The following is an 18,183-nucleotide window of genomic DNA, read 5'->3' as shown; positions in this document are numbered from 1 at the left end:
TTGTATTGAGATAATTCGTAAATAAAATCTTCAAGACCAACCTGCGGTTCTACTGTGATTTTGTTGACCGTGGAGAAAAACCTCGGTGGTTGCGAAGCCCAGAGATCGCAATGACTTGAAACCTTAATTTGCGACTCAGCATTGATATCGAACGAACTGCCACTTCTGTCTCTACGTAATCAACGGTCGGTGGCATCAACAGGCAAACTTTACTTACCACTTACCAGAAGCTCAGTTGGAAAAAGAATTTGTCTGGTTCATTGAATTGATGCTGTGCAACCAGGTCTGGATTAATCAAGCCGATCTGCTTCTCCGATAGTTTTACGTGCTTACGTTTCCCCTATACCAATCAAATTTCGACTGATTTAAACGCAATAGGCAGAATAATATTAGATCTAATATATTCAATGGAGGTTTACCCATACGAATATTTATGTCATAATCTTCCGCTTATGTTAGTTGGTGGTCTTACCGCTGCCGCCGGTCAACAAACATCTGCGCGAGCGCCGGACTTGTCAATACCTGACTCGCCAAAAGCAATCCCTGAAGCCGACACTGCTTTCCCGTTTTCTTCAGACTTACTCAAAGCTTTTAATCATGGCCCAGATGGCTTGATTTGGGAGGAAAGTGCTGTCAAGCACGAAAAGAAAAACAATTCACCAATATTTAGAACAGTTCAGGTTGCAAAGGTATTATGTACTTCAAATGTGTATTGCGAATCTTGATTCGTGTGCTTATTCTTTATAGACTTATGTTCTTCCTGCGAAAAAAGCTGCTCCCATGTCACCATTATCAACTTCTTCAGCATCTTCAAAAGTTCGAGTATTACATTCGCCATTATCACCTCTATCGCAAGAGTCGCCGCTTTATCCGGATGGATTAATATCACCGTTTTGGCTGAAAAAGTATCGGAATCATGTTCCTGCTGTTTTTATCTCATTCTATCAGTTGTTTTTTGAGTCTGAAGATGCCCAGATCAAAAGTACGCAAGATACTGAGCTTGTCAAGCAGATCAATGACTTCAAACGCCAGTTCACGGAGAGAAATATCAAATTTGTAGTAGTCATCGTAAGCACGAAAACTATTTTACAAAGTATAGATGTGAATGATCGAATTGCATTTTTGCGCAAAGGCACTGGACTTGATGCCAGATCTGGTCTTTTTCTTCTTCCTCCTAGTTCGCCACTAGAAATTCAGTTATTTGTCAAGGAGTGAGTGTTTAATTATATATTTGATTTAAAATGTAACTAATTTTAAATAGGTTGAAGCAAAATTTATACCCGTATGCAATTGAATTTTATGGTGCACTTATCAAGCATGCCAGGAAAAAGCGAGGTAAAAACGGCACGCCAAATTCTTCGTTACTTGATGTTCAACCACTTTCAAGTAATGGTTGGAATTTACGCTACGAATTTAAGCAAGCTGTATTTGCAGAGTATCGTCAAGAAATAGATATTGCAATCAAGCTATACGGAGGAGTTTATGAGGCACTACTTGATTATATTGACAGTATTCCAATTAACAGTTCCCGATGGCTCGACTCTCGCATGCTTTTAGATATTGTTGCATTCAAAATATTAAAATGCAATTTATATCTTGGTCAACCGGTCATGGCACAAAAGGTTTTCAATGTTCATATTGAAAGCGTGTCGGCCTTGATTGAAAGACACTTTTCAACTACACAAACGTACAGCTACTTTAATTGGAAGGCCAAGCAATATCAATTATTGGCAGAGCTTCTAGACCTTGTTCCAGACTCAATATCACAAAAAAATGTTCCATTCGCAGGTGTGAATAAAGCGATTGTAGGATCAGATTTTCCATCCGCAAACGTACTTCACCATGCAGGATATCAGTATTTAAACGCTGCTCGAAATACGATAGAACGCGCTCTACACGCTAGTGATGGGATCATGAAACCATATGATTTGTATTTGGCTCTTTCTCCCGATCAAGAACAAAAATACGACCACGCTTCTATCGTGATTAGCCTTCTGGAATCGGCTTATTCTAGATTCAGCAAAGGCGATGGATCACAGACTCGCATGCAATCTTTTGTTGCCTTTGAAATTGCGAAGGCACATTTCAAGAAAGAAAGTTATCAAGATGCTTTGAAGTATTTTAGTTTAGCCGCTAGCGTTTACAGGCAGGAAAAATGGTACAAAATTTTGGGTTCAGTACTTTCTGAGGCAGTCATTGCAGCTAATAGATTGGGAAATAAGGATGAGCTTATTAAGCTTCAGTTTGAGCTTTTGTCCAATGAATTTAGAGTACACAATTCACGAATTCCTATAATCGAGAAATTTATATTGGAGGACGGGACCAAAACTCAATGCAACATTTCTGCAGATTCAATTATTCCATTTGGTAAGTTGTGAATGATCTACTTATCGGGAAAAAAATATTAATAAATATTAGTCTCCGTTCATTTTGCGTTTTCTTCAGCTGAAGTTCATGTCTCATCTCAAATAACCGGGCAGTTAACTATCCAATCTAATCACACTTCAACTATCAGAAAAATAACACCAAGTTCTGTGAAAGTAAGTTTTGAAGGATCGTTAACGCCTGTAACCCTGGTGCATGATGGAAACGTAATTAGCGACCGAATTCAGAGATACACGTCAAACATTGATCAAACGCTTGAGGCCAACCTATCTTTTGAACCCGGTGAAGTAAAAACGTTTGAATTTGCAGAGTTGGTAAAAAGTCTGGGTATTATCAAAGCGTCACAAGTTCAGATTGAATTTGAAGCGCCAGCACTTACGGTTACTCTTAACATCTCACTGGATAATAATTCTTTTGCTAGCAATAATATTTCTAGATGGTTTGTTACAGGTACGTTGTTTGTTGGCTTATCTAGAGAGCTGCTTCTAACAATAGCAGAGAACGAAAAAGTAATTGCTCAGCATATCCCATTCCTTAATCCACGGATATTAAAGTGAGTTTGGCTTTTAAGGTCTAGTTTTAGTTTTGAGCTAACCAAAAAAAAAAAAAAATACAGGGTTATTCCGAAGCAGCCAAATTTTGAAATCAATGCTCAATTGAAGGGTCCAGCATATTTGGGTGAAAAATTAATTGTGCCGATTACTTTTACGAATAAAGAGGAAGACCAAATAGACGGTCAAATAACCATTTTGACTGAAGATAGTGAAGGTCATCGAGCTATTGATTACTTTTGGGATGGTCACAAAGAAGAAAACAGTGTTCTTGCCCTTGGACAGATAAAATCTTTGTCTTCAGTTTCTCACAAGCTCTTTCTTAGCATGCCCAGTGAGGCTAGCGATCTGGTGGTTACGGTTACAGTAGCTTACCACATTATGACCGATCCCGATATTCAAATTTCGAAGACTTGTGTGATTGATATTCCTGTTATTTTGCCCTTTCATGTTACGTACGATCTCACGCCGAGGATTTATCCACAGATTTGGAAGTCGCCATTTTTCATATATGATTTAGAATCTCACTGTCCTCCTATTACGAAGCGATGGTGTTTATCAACTACTATTGATGCCGTGGATTTAACACATTTAAAAATTGAGGATTATAGTTTTGAAATTTCAAATTCAATTGGCGTAGAATGCAACATTGTTTCCGGTGCTGGCGAACGACTAAGTCAGGAGTCAAGTTCGGATGCATATACTCATAATTTTATTCTTGATGTTACAAATATTGATCAAGTGGAGAGACGAAACACTAATGCGGACGCCAAATTGTCTTTGACATGGAGACGAACGAGCACTGATGATGATAATGATGATGAATCAAATAGTTTGAATAAGTTCTTTTTACCTATGTTTAAGCTCACGTTTCCGTTATTGGAACCGCGAGTGTTGCTTGATGTTGAATCAACGTCGTCTGAATTGGTTCATTTGATTTACTATATCGAGAATGTCACAAGCCATATTCTTACATTCTCAGTAACTTTGGACTTGAACAACGAAATGTCGTTGTCGTACCCCATTCGACATCAACTCAGACAGCATTCATATAACCAGGATGGCACAGACCAATCCGGATCACGGCAATCATCTGATATTCACGGGAAAGATTTTCAGCAAGGTTCGAGATCGCAGGCAAACTTTGCGTATGAAGGTGCGAAGCAGATTGGCGTTCGCGTGCTGCCATACACAGCCAGACGACTAGAATACAAGCTTCTGCCATTAGCAGTCACGTCGGGTTGGCAGCGTATCCCAGCCTTGCGGGTTTATGATACGCATTTTAAGAAAAGCTTGAGCGTGTTTCCTGCCAATGAGAAGTTTAAGATTGATTTTAAAACTGGCGGCGTGTTTGTGAATATATCATCGTGACAACAGTTACTAAATTGACAATATTTATTATAAATACAATGTTTTTTTTATTTTCAAAAAGATTAAGGCTCAAAACAAGTTAATTTGTGAAAAAAAAAAAAAAACAAAAAAAAAACTAATAGGCCTCTCCACTTTCTTGCTTTGAACGACCGTATTTCTTAAGTCTGATAGCTTGGACAGCAATGAATCCGGTAGCATCGGTTGGCTCAAAGTCACCAATCTCATCCATTGAAGACTCATTAGCATCATAAAGTTTCTCGGTATCAGAGTATCTGCCACGGACATAAAATCCACCCTTGTAAACAGAGCATCGAACGGTACCGTTCACGTTCTTTTGCGAAGGAGCAATCATGGTTCGGACATATTCAGACTCCGGAGTGAAGTATAAACCGTTGTAGAGCTGACGGGAGAACGTGGTGGTCACGAACTGATCACGAATGGCGCGAACCTCGCGATCGAGCACAAGACCTTCAAGATCGATGTGAGCGGATCGAAGAAGAGTAAGACCAGGAGTCTCGTAGCATCCACGGGACTTCAGACCAATAAATCTATTTTCGACAATGTCGATCCTGCCAACACCATTGCGACGAGCGATAGTGTTAGCAGTGAGAAACAGGTCGACCGGATCGGTAACTTCCTTGCCACCTTCGTAGATAAGCTTGACCGGGATACCTTTCTCGAAAACGATCGTGAAATCCTCTGGCTTGTCTGGAGCATCTTCAGGGTCAACAGTAAGTTTCCACATGTCCTTAGGTGGAGTAGTGTTGGGGTCTTCAAGAATGCCGGCCTCGAATGAAATGTGCGCCAAGTTCTCATCAGTAGACCAAGGCTTGGCGGTGGTCTGAGTAACTGGAATACCCTTTTCGGCAGCGTAAGCAAGAAGTGCGGAACGTCCAGCAAATCTGTTGAAGAATTCAGGAAGTCTCCATGGCGTAATGCATTTAATATCAGGTTGGAGTGCGTAGAAGGAAAGTTCGAATCGAACCTGGTCGTTACCCTTGCCAGTACAGCCGTGAGTGACAGCAAAGCATCCCTCCTCTTGAGCAACCTTGATTTGCGCACGAGCGATAACTGGCCTGGCAAGTGAAGTACCGAGGAGGTAGACGTTCTCGTAGATAGCGTTGGTTTGAATTGCAGGGAAGCTGTTGCGAAAAAAAAAAAAAAAAAAAAAAAAAATTAATTATCATTGTCAGTACCTATAAATCACAGAATATCATACCAAAGCTCTTCAACAAATTCACGACGAACATCAACAAGCACGTATTTTGTGGCACCAATCTTTAAGGCTTTCTCACGTGCAGCGTCAAAGTCCTCCTCTACCATTCACAAGTTAGTAAGATCAGCTGAAAAAAAAATTCAAAATAGCAAGCTGACGCACCTTGACCAATGTTGGCCATGAAAGCAATGACTTCGTATCCCTGCTCAAGCAACCACGCAAGAATAATAGAGGTGTCAAGACCGCCCGAGTAGGCAAGACAAACTTTTCCTTTTGACATGATGCCTAGAGATGCAGTTAGCCTGATTGTAAACTCTCCCAGAACTTTTTCCCCCAGCAAGAAAATGTTGAAATTTTCTTTTCTAATCGCAAAATCATCACAGGGTAAGAAGAACGTACTTTAGATGTCTTTAATTGTTGAATCAATTAGAATGCAAACGCTGGTTATTAAAAAAAATTCCGCCGACTCGAAGACAAAAAAATATAATTGTTGCCCTTGCCCAGACATGATGACTCAACCACTTTGGCAGATAAGACTCTTACCGCAAAATATAGTTACAGGGATTTATTATGGCCTTCAACTAGTAATATCTCATGTTTTTAATATTTTGAATATACAATAGATTGTAAAACTATCTAACTTTGCTAAAACATTGATTGATTGATTTTTATTGACGGGCTCGATGAAGGCACATACGCCAACGTGAGGTCTATATACTTCACAAAATACTGTAAAAACAACAACATGCAAAACATTTTAAAACAAAACACATCATCACATGGTACTTTTTCAGAACAAATTCTAATAAGCAATTAAAACAGAAACCATTCCAAACATTCTCCGGATTTTCCGTACGTAGTGCGAGACATCAAATGATTATCCTGAATTGCCAAAATATTTTTTTGACTTTTTTATTTATCTTTAACATGACTAATTTTTGACTCAGTAGATTTTACTGAATAAAAATTTGCAAATTTAAATAAAAATTTATGGCTGTAGTGGCCCAAGGGTTTGGAAGTGGATTTGTTTTAACTGTTGATGATCGCATGCTTACGTGTGCTGCGCAAATTTGCCCGGTTCGAATCTTGTGGTTGGCGGTATTTATTCGCTGCATGTGTGTAGACCGTGTTAGCGGCCGCTTTGAGTCTTGAAGTATACTTGAGTAGAGCAATCTAGCAGAGAACTTCTTGCCATGGGATGGCGACCCGGATCACAGACTTGTGCATTGATCAGTGATAGATAACATGTTAGTCTGCAACTAAACGTTATAATTTTTTTTTATGTATTTTTTAGTACTGTTGTGATTTTTAAATAACATCATCACCTACGGCGGACATTGGGAGCCAGGCCGGATCGAACTACAATCCGCTTGTTTCAGCGTCGCATGTATGGCATACAAAAATGTTTTATCTGATAATATTATATTTCATTATTTATGTATCTGTTCAATTAATTCCTGTATCTGTTGTCTGTACATTGTCTTGAGATCCTGTACATCATCCTGTAATTCGTTGACTCGTTCCGTCTTCTCTCCTAATAACTCAAGCGTGGTTTGTTCTCGTAATGCCAGTTCTTCGACTTTCGCCCTCAATTCATCACACTCGGCTTTCGTGGTCTTATATTCCTTGGATTCACGAAGCAGTTCAACAATCTCTTCTCGAGCTTGATCGCGATCACGCATCAAGATTGCAAGCTCTTCCTTTGCCGATGAAAGTTCGGACGACAACCTGTGAATGACGGTTGACATTCGCTCAGACGACGACGCGCCGCCACCGATTGCGGTTGATGCGTCAGAAACCCTGTCGTCGTGATCACTGTCCAATGAAGAAACAGAATTTTGCTGGCCTGTTAATGCAACATTGTGCAGGTTGATATGACTAGAACTTCCATCCGCATCATAAAGTGACGACAAGGAACTGTGCGAAGACAAAGAAAGAGCCGCCGATATAGTGGGCGAATATGGCGTAAGTCCTTTGTGCGACGGCTGGCGAGACGACGCACGCCGGTGTTGAATCGATGTTGGCACCGATCCTTGACTTCCAATTAGCGATTGAAGTTCTGAAGTAGATGAATTTCGACTCCAACTCCGTGCGCCATTATTGAAATTATTTACGTTCAATGTTAAGTAGTTCGGTGAATGCAGTCCGTTTTCGCTATTGCTAAACGCTTGCCTCATAGACAACGTGGGAGACGACGGCTGTGACCGTAATCCCAGGCTAGTAATCTCCTTTCGTGCCTTTTCTTCTTCAAGTAATTTCTGCTCAAAATCTGCTCTGTCCTTCTCCAAATCTTTAATGATTTGAGATGAGCGCTTTGATTCATCGTCAATGCGCGACCTGAGTGATTGAACTAAATCCTGCTTGATAACAAGTTCAGAATTTAAATCGTTGATTTGGGAAGTTGACGATTCCAATTCACTTTCTAGTTCGCGAATCCGAACCGTAGCGTCGTGCAATTTTTTTCTCGATGCGGTATCTCGCTTGCCAATGTCCTCACGCTCACTTTCAGAATTAGCAATTCTAGAAAGCAACGAAGCTTCAATGCCCTTCCAATTTTCTGTGGCTATTGAATATTGTGCCTGAAGAGTCTCGACTTGGCGCAGTAATTTGGCTTGCGAGTCTCCTGATGCACGGGCAGAGAGTTCTTCGGTCTGCGTACGCAGCGCCTCTATCTTGTGCTCTAGTGACTACAACCATTAATACACTTGCAAAAAATTAAAACTATTGGAATTTAGATAAACATACCGATATTTCGTTTTGTAGTTCCTGTTCGCGAGTCTTTGATCGATCATTGTCCCGTGACAGCTTTGATTCTAGATTAAACTTCTCTTGTGACGCCTTTTCAGCTTCCAATGCTGCCTCAGATTTCAACTTGCTGATCTCTTTCTCCAATTCATCTGCTCGTTTACGTTCAATCTCGACCGCATTCGATTGCGCTTTTTGAATTGCATCTTCTGCAACCGTATTCGCTTGTGCAACTTCATCTTTGAGACTTGATATTGTTGTTTTCATCAAATCCCGCTCTCGCTTAAGAATGTCCACCTCTGCATCTGACTTGGCCAGCAATTTAATCCGGTCTGATTGCTTCCGTTCTATTTCATTTGCCTTCCGTAATCGTTCGCGCAAATCATTAGCTTCTTTGTCGCTTCTTTCGCTCCGTCTTAGCGCATCTTGAATTCGCCGCTCTGCATCCCTCTCTGCATTGCGAAGTCGTTTAATAGTGTTCATGTTTTTAAGTTCCGTCTTGGAGAGAGTTTCGCCCTCCTGTAGTAGCAATGCAATCTTTTCATCTTTCTCCATTAGAACCTTGTCAATTTTTATTGGTCCCAACTTATTCTGAGTGTAGTCCAAAAGTTGATTTGATAAATATTTAACTTTTTCTTCCAAGACTGTTACTCTGTCAAGAGCAGCATGAAGGTCTGCTCGCTTCTGAACAAGCTCTGCATTGGCATTCGTATCATTATCTAAATCGGCAGGGATGAACTCAGCTATGGGCTCAACTACAGGCTCAGCTGCGGCCTCATATGCTGATTCAGTCAGCTGATCGCTTGCAGGGTTTGAAACAGGAGTAACCGGCTCAATTTCGACTGGACCCCATCCTTGATCAGAACTGTCAATTGACTGCCTTGCACTGCTCTCAGTCGAAGAAGGTTTTTTGCCCGAACTAGAACTACTCTTTTGACCTTGCATTGCCAAGGCGAGTCGCTGCTGCATGGAAATGCGCTGACCACTGGATTTATCAACCGCAGGAATTGTAGAATGAAAGTCGGTTGCCATTGTCGGATCTAAAACTTTGTCAAGACTTTGCTCAACCGTGGACATGGCACGTTTAATAAATGAACCCCATTGAACTGTCGAAGCCGAAGTATCGGGCACTGTTGTGGTTGTATCGATTACTTGGGTTGTCGGTGCTGCGTGTGCGGCACCGGGCACGGCCACCGAGTCCGCAGGTGGGTCCACAGAAACAGGCGACGACGAAGACGAAGATGACGGAGACTTAGGCGCAGTGTCAACGTCTGTGGCCATCTTACATGTGCCAGTAGAGCGCAATACTTACTCCAAAGTGCGATTGTGACTTTCGCTATTTAGCGTCGTCGCGTTTGGCAACATTCCAGCGCTTCAAAACACACATGATAGGATTAGGGTAATGATTTATATATTAAAAAACTACATGAGTAGTGCCCAGGCAAAAAATAATAGAACTGGCTCTGTAGGTCCGGTCATTCTTGTTTTCATTGTGACTCATATCATTGGGGATTTATAAGTAATAAGTTAGTTAGAAGTCGCTGGTGCTGGGCTATATCTGCTTTTCAATTACGTTACATAAAATAACACTGAGCTGAGCCACCGAGGAATGTTTTTGTAAAAATAACATTTGTATAAAAAAAAACAAGTGGAGACCAACTCTCCGTCATAATGTCATAATCATCAAATTTTAGCAGCTGATCTAAAGTCGATGCTGTCAGAAATAATAAGGCGAAGAGTAAAAAAAGTAAGGCAAAAGAAAATCTGAAAATACACAGTGTCTGTCTTTAGTTCAATTTTTTGGAATCTGGTAAAGTATTTAGGTCGACATGTGGAAAAAAACCTTTCTCCCAAACAAAGACGTATTGGGTCGCTTGTCCGCGGAGGCAAATGCGAAGATATTCAAGGAAGACAAGATAGTAATACACACCAAGCCCGGTAAGAATATGCCACCATCCATGGCCTTCAAGGAGGAAGCCGTAGGGCATGCCAATTGTGCGACGGAGCTGTCTGAGCGAGCCGCAGAAGTGGATATCAATCATCCAGAGACCGTAGCCAGACAAAAAGCTCACAATGCCAATGATAACGGTTTTCCACATGTTTCTGCGAGCCGCAGGGTCTTCAATCTTGGTCACAATAAGGTAGAGTGATCGAAACAAGACCATGCCAGTGAGGAAAGCATAGCCTGCTTGATGGATAGTTGGGTCCTTGAAATACAGGTAAACCACAGTGAGGGTCAGTGCGCCGACGAAAATATAAATACCAAGAAGAATGGTATCCTTCTTCGATCGAGCATATGAAAAGACGGCCCAAGTTGGAATGCAAGTGGCATAGATCATTGGGAGCTCGTCCAGCAGCTGATACTCGTACTGAAGTGTCATGTGGAATAGCCAGGATCCAACACCAACAAGAGCAAAACCAAAGGCCGTCAATATAAACCGCCTTTCATGCTTTTGGGTGACGGCATTATAAATGGCAAAAAAAGCTAAGGCAACTATTTAATATCAGCAACAAGTAACGAAACCGACCCAGGAGGCAAAAACTTACCGAACAAGCCATTCGTAATCGTGTTCACGGCTTCCGCGACGTAAGTAGAAACAACATAGTTCTCTTCGCACCAGTCGATGGTCGAGGTACTGCGATAGCGTTAGCATTTCTAGCCGGCCTTTGTGCATATGACCCTACCGAGGACCCCAGAAGCCCGAGCCAGGAGGCGATGGATAGGGTTGAGACCAAGGCAAAAACGACATTGACACAAAACTCTTCTAGTAGTGTATGTATAATGATATTTATGCACAAAAAAAATATGGACTGAATTTGTGAGAACGAGAGAATAGTGTAGCGAGTATCAGCAAGGAGTAAAAGTTGAAATTCAAGCGACAGGCCGATAAGATAGGAGGACAATAGACAAGTCACGGTATCCGGTCGAATCACGGTCGCAACTTTAATGAAAAATCTGAGAGCTGAACTGAGAACGAAAAAAAAACTTGTAAGCTTTCGAACTATAGGATATAGGAGTAACCGCTATGTGTTTGAATTTACGAATGTTCCTTTACGATGGCAAAAGTATTCGCCGGGGAAGTCATCTCTGCGAAGCAACTGAAGCCGCGGAAAGCACGTGCCCGGCCGCGCATGCGCAACGCCTGCACAACGGACCAAAGTGCCACAATGAAGCGTACGCGTCCAACATGAACTTGATTCATTGATCAATTGGGTTCAGAGCGAGCAGCGCAAAAGCTGTGAAGCTTGTGCCCGCAAATCTGCAGCTGCGTTGATACTGTTCTGTCTGGTTGCGGCATTCAAGCCTGGTTAAAAAAACCTGGTTCTTGCGTCCGTTCTGCCTATTCCGGCAATCTAATCGATCTCCAGCCACTCTATCTCCGCCATTGCCGCAAACTGCGCCTCATTGTGTGGATGGTGCGCGGTTATGTTGATACTATACCTGGTTTAGGGTATGCCATGGTTATTTCCTTCCTGTAATTTAGACTCTTCCCGTATAATTTTTTTTTTCTTTGCTATCTTTTGTTGTCTATTCAGCGAGGCTAATCTTTTCTTGAAGCGCGCAATCCTAACAGTTCAAACCCTTGTTGTCTTGCTTGTATTATGTAATTGGATAGCAAAATTCTTACAAAGAGCTGACATACCATAAAACATTACATCTGGTGCAACAATCGTACTTGATTACTCAGACCTGATCTACTAATCTTGTGAATCTCATAATAACCAAAATATAAACAATCAATAAACAATAACCATACCTTGAGAGTAATTACTTAATGGTCTTTTGTACTCCGAGAGATGGGCCCCGTTTGATAAAGACCGGCACCGTCCTTTCCTTAAGTACTATTCTCAAGTTCCTAACTTCTTCCAACCTCCTCTATCCCACTCCGTCAAACTACCCCGCTCCAGTCGTATGGCCAATCTATGCCACTCCGGTTGTATGACCGAGGTCCGATATCAGCTCAGAACCCGATCGTAGATTAGTGATCGGGGAAAGGCCTGACATCTGGCTTAGGGCCCATAGCTACTCTTTCCCTATTTTTATTGTTTCATTCTTTTTAAAAGTAAAAATTTTCTTTCTTTGCTATCTTTGTTGTCTAGTCAGTGAGGCTAATCCTTCCTTGCAAGCAAGGTTATTTATGTTTTTGTGAAGTTATTATTTAGTGAGTTTAAATGCATTTCTTTGTTGTTTAGTCAGCGAGGACGTGAATTCAATACAACAAAATTCATCGCGATCGGATTCGTTGATATTCTCGCACCTGTTTTGTTTCTCACGAATTCAACGCATCATGGGATCAAAGATTCTTGGACTGATTGATGACATCAATGGCGCAGACAAGTCGGAAAGAAAGTCTTTAGCACCCTATGAAACAATGACGACCTCCTTTACCGTGCCCTACCTCCTTTTGCTAGAGCCAGAGCCGGCGGACGTCATCTTTGCGTCCAAAGACGCCTTCGCCTTGTGGAACAACCCGTTCAAATCTTCAGATGACTCTCCGGTAAAGTCTTTTGATAATATTCCTTCAATCACACGAGAGATCAATGTCATTAACAGCGAGGACGTTGATGTGAGATCTTCAGTTAATGTTGACAAACGTTCCGCAAAACTCGCCACGATCACAATCAGTGGTTCTTCTACTGCTGTTCTTGATACGAGGTCACGCATTTTACGCAAGTACTATGAAATTGGAATTGATCATGTTGGCGTCGACACTTTGCAGTTGCTCGACCAAGACGGTCAAGTAAAGCAATCAGCCGCAGACAAGTTGCAGGCGATTGCTACGTACACCTCAACCTCCATCTTTATCACTAAAGTACTGGATTCTTCTCTTAGACCCTCAAATCCAACACCGATGGAAGCTGATGACATGTGGAAACCGTACCACATTCTGACATACGGAGACCTGGACAGCATTGCTTTTGCCAAAACAAGAATTGGACTTCTCATAGATGATCTTAATGGGAACTTTATCGATAGAATGGCAGTTCCGCTGTCACTTCATCCTCTTTTGGCAGGTCGTGAGAACTCCAATTTTTCCAAGGTTGCGCTTGACTCAAGAACGAAAATCTATACGCCGGCACTCTTTCCTTCCATTCATGGATCCATGGATGAAAATCATGCCAGAAGAAATTATGATGAGCTGTTTATTTCAGGAGATAATGCGGCTGATATAGACAAGGCAAAGAGTTTGATTGAAGACTTGGTATATTATATATTTATTTATGGTCCTTATTTTTGGTTATTACTAACTTCCTCCATAGATTCAACGAATACCCGTATTCTGCAAGGACTTTGTTGTTCCGTTTGCAAAAATTGATTACATTCTTCTTAATCATTTAAATGTACTTGAAGATCTGTCTCGACAGAATGGTAAGTTACCATTTCAAACATAAGTTACTATTTCAAACACCGAAATAATGTTGACTAATTTTATTTAGGTGCATTTATTCAGTTCCCTAGTCTTGGTGCAGCAAGATCACTTATTCGAATTCAATGTCCTTCACATATATTTGTTGAAAAGACTATTCGTGCTGTTGCACGGCTGGTGTGTGATGTGTATTCAGTAGGCTATTGGATTCACGAGGGCCAAACTGATGATGACGGCTATCTTTTGCAACCAACTGAGGTTCCCGCTTTGGATACTTTACGTGATGCGATATCACGAATTGCGGCATCTACAGGTGCAGACATTTCTTTTTTAAAATGTACTTTCGACATCACTGGCCCTTCCGAAGCCGCCAAAAACGCGGTATCTCAAGTTAGAGGCCTTCCATTTTGGGCGGTATGACTTGAATATTTTCTTTGTTTTCGTTTTTTTTTTTAATTTTCTAAACTTTGTTATAGTCCGCAGATCACCAAGTGAGATTTCGAATTGAACTATCTGTTGACCAGCGAGAGTTCATTGCCGGCAAGAAAAACGGCAAGATTAATCGAATCATGTCTAACGCGCACGTATGGATAAAGTTTGAGCCTTTCACTGAATACAACTTTTTTGTTGATCTTGTTGCTCCATCATACACGTCTGCGTTATTTGGCGCTCAACTTCTCGAAGATGAACTTCCGGCAGAGCTCTCGTTCTACATTCCAGAACCATTCCATCGATCAATTATTGGAGTTGGTGGTCAGCAGATTCAGAGCCTTATGAGAAAATATAACGTGTTTGTAAAGTTTTCAAATGCGTTTGAACAAGTTTCAGATGTGGGCACGATGTCACGAACAGATAATGTCGTAGTGCGGTGCCCGTCGAAGAACAAGGAAAACCTGGCCCCAGTAAAGAAAGACATTGAAGATATGGTGGTCCAGTTAGAAAAGCAAGGCTCGTCACAATCGCATGGTCATCATCAACCGCATCATCATCATTCATCCACTCAGCCGTACTACAACCAGCGACGTTCATAAGTAATACGTACCTGCATGTCATTTAAACGGAGTACTGGTCGATACCCTGTACAATTAGGTCTGTTGGTTTATCTTATTTTGTGTTTATATAGTAAAATTTAATATCACTTTGGACTCAAGAAAGAGAAACTATTGTTTTAGCGTAGGGGCTGTTTGAGGTGTGGATAAAAAATTTTTAATTAAAACCTCGCAATGAATAAGCTCTAATCTGGTTTCTAATCTTGGTATAAAATTCAGCAAGCTTATCATCAACATCATCAGTTATAACACCGTCATCACGTGCTTGAATAATTTTGACATCCAATTCTTTACAAACAAGGTGTAAATAAGTCGAAGATGACCGAGCGCATCAGCAGATATCGTGTTTAGCGAATACATTCATATTTTAATATAAGTATAAGTCCATCAAACGCTCTAATCTTTTGGTCCCTTTCTGCACAAAATAAAGGTCTTCTGGTAATTCTTCGTCATTTTAACAGTGCTATCTTATATCGATTGTGAGTCATTTGCTTCTTCACATTATATGTAAACAATTGATACATCATTTCTAATGACGAATCCATTATTATTAAACAATACGGTGCATTCCTTATCTGGCATTGCTTAATATCATACCGCATACACGTCCACGCAAACACATTCTTACCGCACAATCTGTCAATAAATCCATCCAAATTTATTGCCGACAATCCAGTTGTAAGTACCGAACGGCTCCTGTTAGATGTTGCTGATAAACAGGGAATTATCTTTACGAGGTGCGTGAGTACGAACTTGATGTCCAAAAAGCAGGTGTGCAAAATTTAAAAAGAATCCCAGAAGTTATGTCAGAAGTTCTAGAAATCATGAATATTCATCAGAAATGGCCTTGAAATTCGCACGATTTCCGAACGATTGATTGATATCGGATAACACTCTCAAAATGCGTTATTCTGAGCTACGAAGAACCACCAGAAGACCACCATCTCACGCAGAAAGGGACCAAAAGATCAGAGCGTTTGATCGGTTTATTTTAAAATATGAACCTTGGCAGCGTGATATTAACGCATATCACCAGTAGAACGCAGTCAACGAGTAAATCTTGAAAAATATTACCCAACTGCCAGGCCAGAAGTGATGCCAGCAAATATTCCCACAGCAATCTTTTGGTCAATGAATTTAATGTAATCAGTCGCGCTCTCGTCTTCGTTACTAGACGCTAATTAAACAGAGCTGGCATTATGGGCAAACCAAACACGAATGTCGAGAAACATGAGAACCAATTCAGAGTGTGCCCATAATAGGCAACTTCATTCAGCCAAGTTTAGTAAATGTTAGCGGTCTCAAAATCTTGCTTGTGCCATGACGTGGTTGCCAAATCGTACAATGATGTTGACAATTCCTCGTCACTTAATGACAGGTGAGCGCATTATTACTATTGTAGACTAATCAATACCGTCTCGTTTTGAAAAGACATGTTGCTACCTTGCTAAAGACTATTATATACGTGTTTTATCATGTTGACCTAATTATAATATAGTGCTCCTTTACACTTTGATCTCTTGGTTTAACTTTGATTGGAATCAGCCGATTATACGATTATTTATTTTTTTAGAAATGGTTGGAATCAATTCTGTGATTCCCAGCAGCATGAAGAGCGAGCGCAAATCAATGATAGAGGATTTTGCCATTGTAATAAATTTTTTTTTCTTGATCTTTTATATTGCTCGTTGAATTTTTTATTGGCTTGTTGAGTTTTGTATGTATGATAATCTGTTGAATAATTGTAGTCATTAATTTAGTGACGAGTTTCCCCTAATATTCTGCATATTTTTGAGGGTGATATTCGCTTCAACTTATTCGCCACGGTTACTAGAACAAATTTAGACAGACTCAACGAAAAACTAGTGGAAACAAAAAACTAGTGGACAATAATAGAAATTGTAATTAACTCAACTAAAATATATAATTAACTATAGTTTGAAATCGTAGCTACTTTAATTCGCGTGGGCTGTGCTTAATTAATTGCGTTTTTTTTTTAACTTAAAAAGGACAATTAAGCCCTCGAATGTATTAGTGTCTAACTAAGAAAATGAAAGATAAACTAATGCCTAAACAGATAAAAGAATGACAGAATGAGAAGAACAAAAAATTTGATACCACGAAGCAGAGAACCAGGAAGAAAAACTGAAAAGCAAATTAAGAAATTTTTTTTTTTCTTTTTTTTTTTTTAATTAAAAGGATAAATATTCAACTAGAGGTGTCCACGGATACATATCCGCGGATTATTTAGCTGATCGACGAACGCACCAAAGATAATTTTTGTTATAATCAAAAATGTTGACGAACAAATTTAGCTGAAAGCAGATTAAGGTGCACTGACAAAATAGTGTGCACCAAGTCTCCACTAAATTTATGATTAAGTTCGCGATCAACTAAAGTCCAAAGAAATCAAGACGTCAGGGCAGTGCGACAATATTCGATAATTTCAATGTGCGCGGAATAACAACGTGTCCCGCTAATGTATGCACAACCCTGCCAATTTCTACCGGCGCGCGCGATTAACATTCATCAGCTGGTTGCTACCCTTATGGGAGAGTTGAACAAAATCAAGTTCCACTCAACACTGAGCGTCTAAGTAAGCACACCTACGCGAATTATAGTAGCCACGATTCCAAGTAATTTAGTTATATATTATAGTTGAGTTAATTACAATTCCTATTATTATTAACTAATTCCTTATCGAGTTAGTCTACTTATTCAAGTGACCGTGCTGAACGGACTCAGACGAGTACTGTTCTCATTAAACTACAAAAATAGAGGGGGGAACTTTTTCCCAAAATAATTGAGTGTCCCAAACGCGTCACTAAATAGTGACTAGATAAATTGAATCTAAAACTTAACAAAAACCAACGAGTCAATTTAAAAACTGACGAGTAAAACTAATATTCAATAACGGAATTTTATTAAAATGACAAAATCTCCGTTTATTAACAACATTAAGACGAAGTTGTCCAGCATCCCCGAAGATGTACTCCAACATGGTGCGTTCGTCGATCAATCCATATATTTTAACGTTTTTTACCATTTGCAAGACGAAATTAAGCACAAGGCCTTAATTTTAACAATGCAAATGCGAAAATGTTTAAAAAAATAAAAGCAACCCAAAAAATAATTTTTGCACACAAAAAAAATTGGACGAGTCCGGAATCGAACCGGAGACCTTTTGCATGCGAAGCAAACGCGATAACCAACTACACTACACGCCCTAAAACTTAAATTTCCTATAAAATAAATGTTTATTAAATCCAAATTTATCCTAAATTTCTCTTTAAGGTATCCAATTCTCTTCAAATGGATCTTTCTCCCGCGTCAGCGGGGCGCCCTCCAGGGCGCTCTGGCCCCGGGATGGATTCCCGTGGAGAAGTGGGCCCTCGGGGCCCAAACAACCAAACTGAGACTGTGATTTCTATTCAAAGCAGGCCTTCATACGCCCAGGTAGCTACTTCGCCACCGGAGGGAGGAAACCATCGCCATGA

General features: G+C 40.5%; 5 protein-coding genes and 1 non-coding gene across 6 annotated transcripts; 2 read left to right on the top strand and 4 right to left on the bottom strand.

Annotated features, from left to right (window-relative positions):
• The first annotated feature begins 142 nt into the window (after positions 1-142).
• V1514DRAFT_353561 (Gryzun, putative trafficking through golgi-domain-containing protein) lies at positions 143-4,364 on the top strand. The gene is made up of 6 exons (XM_066929546.1): positions 143-689; positions 748-1,211; positions 1,262-2,367; positions 2,419-2,835; positions 2,884-2,938; positions 3,002-4,364. The coding sequence occupies exons 1-6, from the start codon at positions 408-410 to the stop codon at positions 4,305-4,307; spliced, it is 3,630 nt and encodes a 1,209-aa protein (XP_066782019.1). The 5' UTR covers positions 143-407; the 3' UTR covers positions 4,308-4,364.
• Positions 4,298-5,957, bottom strand: V1514DRAFT_309809 (argininosuccinate synthase). Its single transcript, XM_066925755.1, has 4 exons — positions 5,923-5,957; positions 5,686-5,808; positions 5,527-5,623; positions 4,298-5,449 (listed from the first exon to the last, which is right to left on the bottom strand). Exons 2-4 carry the CDS (start codon positions 5,801-5,803, stop codon positions 4,423-4,425), a joined length of 1,242 nt encoding a protein of 413 aa, XP_066782018.1. The 5' UTR covers positions 5,804-5,808; positions 5,923-5,957; the 3' UTR covers positions 4,298-4,422.
• A 564-nt stretch (positions 5,958-6,521) lies between these two features.
• V1514DRAFT_309806 (TATA element modulatory factor 1 TATA binding-domain-containing protein) lies at positions 6,522-9,666 on the bottom strand. The gene is made up of 2 exons (XM_066925754.1): positions 8,269-9,666; positions 6,522-8,210 (listed from the first exon to the last, which is right to left on the bottom strand). Exons 1-2 carry the CDS (start codon positions 9,547-9,549, stop codon positions 6,954-6,956), a joined length of 2,538 nt encoding a protein of 845 aa, XP_066782017.1. The 5' UTR covers positions 9,550-9,666; the 3' UTR covers positions 6,522-6,953.
• V1514DRAFT_334625 (ceramidase) lies at positions 9,667-11,313 on the bottom strand. The gene is made up of 3 exons (XM_066928259.1): positions 10,954-11,313; positions 10,816-10,904; positions 9,667-10,762 (listed from the first exon to the last, which is right to left on the bottom strand). Exons 1-3 carry the CDS (start codon positions 11,016-11,018, stop codon positions 10,056-10,058), a joined length of 861 nt encoding a protein of 286 aa, XP_066782016.1. The 5' UTR covers positions 11,019-11,313; the 3' UTR covers positions 9,667-10,055.
• Positions 11,314-12,641: 1,328 nt separating this feature from the next.
• V1514DRAFT_348400 (uncharacterized protein) lies at positions 12,642-14,668 on the top strand (the record flags this gene model as incomplete). The annotated part of the gene is made up of 4 exons (XM_066929326.1): positions 12,642-13,472; positions 13,531-13,639; positions 13,708-14,051; positions 14,114-14,668. 4 exons carry the CDS (start codon positions 12,642-12,644, stop codon positions 14,666-14,668), a joined length of 1,839 nt encoding a protein of 612 aa, XP_066782015.1.
• A 3,171-nt stretch (positions 14,669-17,839) lies between these two features.
• On the bottom strand, positions 17,840-17,913 carry V1514DRAFT_t78. Its single transcript has one exon. It is a non-coding gene; the product is annotated as a tRNA-Ala (tRNA).
• Positions 17,914-18,183: the final 270 nt, after the last annotated feature.

The sequence above is a fragment of the Lipomyces japonicus genome, assembly GCF_038497905.1.
Source record: "Lipomyces japonicus strain CBS 7319 unplaced genomic scaffold V1514scaffold_35, whole genome shotgun sequence".
In the NCBI taxonomy this organism is placed as follows: Eukaryota; Fungi; Ascomycota; class Lipomycetes; order Lipomycetales; family Lipomycetaceae; genus Lipomyces; species Lipomyces japonicus.
The sequence above is the reverse complement of the archived record's forward strand: the minus strand, read 5'-3'. Positions and strand labels throughout refer to the sequence as shown.

Excerpts from the sequence above, each read along its gene's own strand:
- V1514DRAFT_309806 (XM_066925754.1), bottom strand. The coding sequence starts at position 9,549 with ATGGCCACAGACGTTGACACTGCGCCTAAGTCTCCGTCATCTTCGTCT. Across the intron at positions 8,211-8,268 it reads AACTACAAAACGAAATATCG|TCACTAGAGCACAAGATAGA; the intron begins GTATGTTTATCT and ends TAATGGTTGTAG.
- V1514DRAFT_353561 (XM_066929546.1), top strand. The coding sequence starts at position 408 with ATGGAGGTTTACCCATACGAATATTTATGTCATAATCTTCCGCTTATG. Across the intron at positions 1,212-1,261 it reads ATTCAGTTATTTGTCAAGGA|GTTGAAGCAAAATTTATACC; the intron begins GTGAGTGTTTAA and ends AATTTTAAATAG. Across the intron at positions 2,939-3,001 it reads CTTAATCCACGGATATTAAA|GGTTATTCCGAAGCAGCCAA; the intron begins GTGAGTTTGGCT and ends AAAAAAATACAG.
- V1514DRAFT_309809 (XM_066925755.1), bottom strand. The coding sequence starts at position 5,803 with ATGTCAAAAGGAAAAGTTTGTCTTGCCTACTCGGGCGGTCTTGACACC. Across the intron at positions 5,624-5,685 it reads CATGGCCAACATTGGTCAAG|AGGAGGACTTTGACGCTGCA; the intron begins GTGCGTCAGCTT and ends TGTGAATGGTAG. Across the intron at positions 5,450-5,526 it reads GAATTTGTTGAAGAGCTTTG|CTTCCCTGCAATTCAAACCA; the intron begins GTATGATATTCT and ends TTTTCGCAACAG.
- V1514DRAFT_334625 (XM_066928259.1), bottom strand. The coding sequence starts at position 11,018 with ATGTCGTTTTTGCCTTGGTCTCAACCCTATCCATCGCCTCCTGGCTCG. Across the intron at positions 10,905-10,953 it reads TCGGGCTTCTGGGGTCCTCG|TACCTCGACCATCGACTGGT; the intron begins GTAGGGTCATAT and ends ACGCTATCGCAG. Across the intron at positions 10,763-10,815 it reads GATTACGAATGGCTTGTTCG|TTGCCTTAGCTTTTTTTGCC; the intron begins GTAAGTTTTTGC and ends GATATTAAATAG.